Source organism: Aquarana catesbeiana, linkage group LG04, assembly GCF_042186555.1.
Source record: "Aquarana catesbeiana isolate 2022-GZ linkage group LG04, ASM4218655v1, whole genome shotgun sequence".
NCBI classification, from domain to species: domain Eukaryota; kingdom Metazoa; phylum Chordata; class Amphibia; order Anura; family Ranidae; genus Aquarana; species Aquarana catesbeiana.
In genome coordinates, this window is record NC_133327.1 from 412,974,846 (window position 1) to 412,979,127 (window position 4,282).

Consider the following 4,282-nt stretch of genomic DNA (forward strand, 5'->3'; position numbering starts at 1 on the left):
ATCTTTTCATGTGACAACACTGAAAAAAATTACACTTTGCTAGAATGTAAAGTAGTGAGTAGCTTGTATAACAGTATAGATTTGCTGTCCCCTAAAAATAACTCAACACACAGCCATTAAGGTCAACAAAAGTGAGTACACCACTAAGTGAAAATGTCTAAATTGGGCCCTAAGTGTCAATATATTGTGTGGCCACCATTATTTTCCAGCACTGCCTTAACCCTCTTGAGTATGGAGTTCACCAGAGCTTCACAGGTTGCCACTGGAGTACTCTTCCACTTCTCCATGATGATATCACAGAGCTGGTGGATGTTAGAGACCTTGTACTCCTCCACCTTCCATTTGAGGATCCCCCACAGATGCTCAATGGGTTTTAGGTCTGAAGACATATTTGGCCAGTCCATCATCTTTACCCTCAGCTTCTTTAGCAAGGCAGTGGTCGTCTTGGAGGTGTATTTGGGGTCGTTATCATGTTGGAATACTGCCCTGCGGCCCAGTCTCCGAAGGGAGGGGATCATGCTCTGCTTCAGTATGTCACAGTACATGTTGGCATTCACGGTTCCCTCAATGAACCGTATCTCCCCAGTGCCGGCAGCACTCATGCAGCCCAAGACCATGACACTCCCACCACCATGCTTGACTGTAGGCAAGACACACCTGTCTTTGTACTCCTCACCTGGTTGCTGCCACACACGCTTGACACCATCTGAACCAAATAAGTTTATCTTGGTCTCATCAGACCAGAGGGCATGGTTCCAGTAATCCATGTCCTTAGTCTGCTTGTCTTCAGCAAACTGTTTGTGGGCTTTCTTGTGCATCATCTTTAGAAGAGGCTTCCTTCTGGGACAACAGCCATGCAGACCAATTTGATGCAGTGTGCGGTGTATGGTCTGAGCACTGACAGACTGACCCCCCACCCCTTCAACCTCTGCAGCAATGCTGGCAGCACTCCCAAAGACAATCTCTGGATATGACACTGAGCACGTGCACTCAACTTCTTTGGTCGACCATGGTGAGGCCTGTTCTGAGTGGAACCTGTCCTGTTGAACCACTGTATGCCCTTGGCCACCGTGCTGCAGCTCAGTTTCAGGGTCTTGGCAATCTTCTTATAGCCTAGGCCATCTTTATGTAGAGCAACAATTTTCAGACCCTCAGAGAGTTCTTTGCCATGAGGTGCCAGTTTGAACTTCCAGTGACCAGTATGAGAGAGTGAGAGTGATAACACCACATTTAACACACCTGCTCCCCATTCACACCTGAGACCTTGTAACACTTACGAGTCACATGACACCAGGGAGGCAAAATGGCTAATTGGGTCTAATTTGGACATTCTCATTTAGAGGTGTACTCTTTTTTGCTGCCAGCGGTTTAGATATTAATGGCGGTGTGTTGGATTTTTTTGAGGGGACAGCAAATTTACAAGCTGTACACTCACTACTTTACATTGTAGCAAACTGTAATTTCTTTGGTGTTGTCACATGAAATAAAAAAATAAAATATTTACAAAAATGTGAGGGGTGTACTCGCTTTTATGAGATACTTTAATATAATTTAATCTCATAAATTTTTTCATTGAACCCATTGCACCTTATCACTTATTATATGCTATTCCCTAATTTCTTCATCCTAATTCCATTGCATGTGCACGTTTGTGAATATGTTGGTATTTTTGGAATCCTGTATGTGTACGCACATGTATATGTATGTTATCCACAATGTTTTACGATTGTTAAACTCATGCGCCTATCAGTCAAAATTATTTTTACATTATATTATGTTTTATTGTTGCCCTGATGAAGGGGGAGTTCCTTTGACCCCGAAACGTGTTGGCTGTCTTTTATCACAATCAATAAATGAATTTGGACACCTCCCATATATGCGTGGCTTCTTCTTTCAATATCCAGTCGCTAGCTGGTGTTGGAATAGATCTGTAAGTGTTACATAAGTAAGGCAAAGAAAATTTAGGTGTCCTGCACTGTTAGAGAGGGGTCAGATGTGTGGCAGTGTTGTGTGAATTCCAGGATTGGATGGTCAGAAATACAAATCATTTGGCAGGTAAAATAAGTATGTATTTTAATTAAATTATTGGATAACACTATTTGCTTGCCTATATCTCTCATTTTAGAGCATCTAAAGGAACATTTCTACAACAGAAGACATTTGGCATGGATAGGACATTTACTAATCCAGTTTGCTTGCAATTTGAAAATGTTTCATTTTTCTGCCCAACTGACAGGCCTCTTGTTGCACGTCTTGGAATGTACATTTTCCTCACTGTCTGCATGACAATAACAGTCTTCGGAAATTTGGGAATTATTATCTCCATCAGCCATTTCAAAGAGTTGCATTCCCCAACAAATTTTCTCATTCTTTCCATGGCTGCCACAGATTTCCTTCTTGGTGTCCTCATAATGCCTTGTAGTATGGTAAGATCAGTGGAAAAATGTTGGTATTTTGGAAAACTGTTTTGTAAAATCCATTACAGTTTTGACTTAATGCTTAGTGTCATCTCAATTTTCCATCTTTGCTCTATAGCCATTGATAGATTTTATGCTGTATGCAATCCTCTCCACTATCCAATTAAAATGACTACAGTTGTCATTAAAAAAATGATATTTGTCTGCTGGTCTCTGCCAGCTATATTTGCTTTTGGAGTGGTCATAACAAATTCCCATGTATCAGGAATAGTTGGATATGAGTCATTAGTGGAATGTTTTAATTCATGTCCAATTACATTCAACAAATTGTGGTCTGTGATTATGTTTTTTGCATGCTTTTTTATTCCTGGCTCAGTTATGGTTGGAATTTACATACAAATATTCATAGTATCTCAAAGGCATGCTAACATTCTGAAACACGTTATGGGGAACTTGAAGGACAAAATGTCAACTCAAATTTCCAAGCAGAAGGACCGGAAAGCTGCAAAGACACTGGGAATTGTGATGGGAGTGTTCATATCCTGTTGGATGCCAGTGTTTATAACCATTTTAGTCGATCCATTTCTCAACTTTTCCACACCTGAACTTTTGTTCGATGCTCTCAACTGGCTTGGCTATATCAACTCAACATGTAATCCACTCATATATGGATTTTTCTATCCATGGTTTAGGAAATCACTGAGACATATAATTTTTGGTAAAATATTTGAACCTGACTCTAGCTTAGCAAATCTATCTTAAACTGTGTTTAAACCCAAGAATAAAAAAAATTTCATGCAAGTAGTCAGATTTTTTTATTTATTATTTTATTATAACTTACTTTTAGTTTCACCTCGATCCTGCTAGTAACAAATAACATATTTCCTGTCCCAGGGTAACCATGTTCACTCACTAGAGCAAAAACGTGTATAGGAAGAGCACTTATAACATGGGACCTTAATGGCACTGACATAAGAAGAACCACTTATAGTAAGGCTCCATTCACACCTAGGCGATCTGAATCACCACAATTCTGCCCGTAATTCCAAATCACACATCACAACACAGGAAGCATTTGCAATGCCATTACTTCTTAATGGCACCTTAGTCACGGCGTGATTTTTGCACGATAAATCACACTACATTTGCGCCAACGCCCAGCGCTGTCGCCCAAAAGAAGTTCCTGCTCCCTTTTGAGCGACAAGCTTCGCACGTTGTGATTTTACCGCAATTTCAGCGCCATTTATCTTGGCAAAATCGCACCACTTTTGTGATGCCATGGCATGGGCAAATGTGTCCCCTGTTCTTCCACAATTTGGGATCACGGGCAGAATCACAGCAATTCTGCCCATGATTCAAAACGCTTAGGTGTGAATGGAGCCTAAAATACAAAGAATTTTATTTACATATCATAGTAAAAACATTTGTGCGTGTGCACATCAATTTAAAAGAACAAGGTCATCAATACTCCATGTTCATAAACCTGATATAAAATATACCCCAATGGACCATTCACTACTGTTGAATATCCTATACAAAATAGATGGAGATATGTGGGTCTAAAAATGTAGGGATATGTAGGTCTAAAATCAGCACTCTCAGGACCTTGACATGTGGGGTATTGAAGCTTATATTCAAAATGGTGGGATGTCAGCCCATATCAACAGTTTATTGGGTGGACACAAGGGCCTTCAGAGTCCCCACGCATCCACAGCAGCCTCATGTGTGGCTAAATAATAGGAGGTATTTAGGTGTACATGTTAATAGATTACCATATTTCTGCTACAAGCAGGTATGTGTATTCATATTAAAGTAGGGAGCAATGGTAAATGTAAATTCACACTGGTCTTCAACAGATTGACCCA

At 40.3% G+C, this 4,282-nt stretch overlaps 1 protein-coding gene across 1 annotated transcript; it reads left to right on the forward strand.

The window, feature by feature from the left end:
* The first annotated feature begins 2,165 nt into the window (after window positions 1-2,165).
* On the forward strand, window positions 2,166-3,179 carry LOC141141531 (trace amine-associated receptor 3-like). Its single transcript, XM_073629133.1, has one exon. The coding sequence runs from the start codon at window positions 2,166-2,168 to the stop codon at window positions 3,177-3,179; it is 1,014 nt and encodes a 337-aa protein (XP_073485234.1).
* Window positions 3,180-4,282: the final 1,103 nt, after the last annotated feature.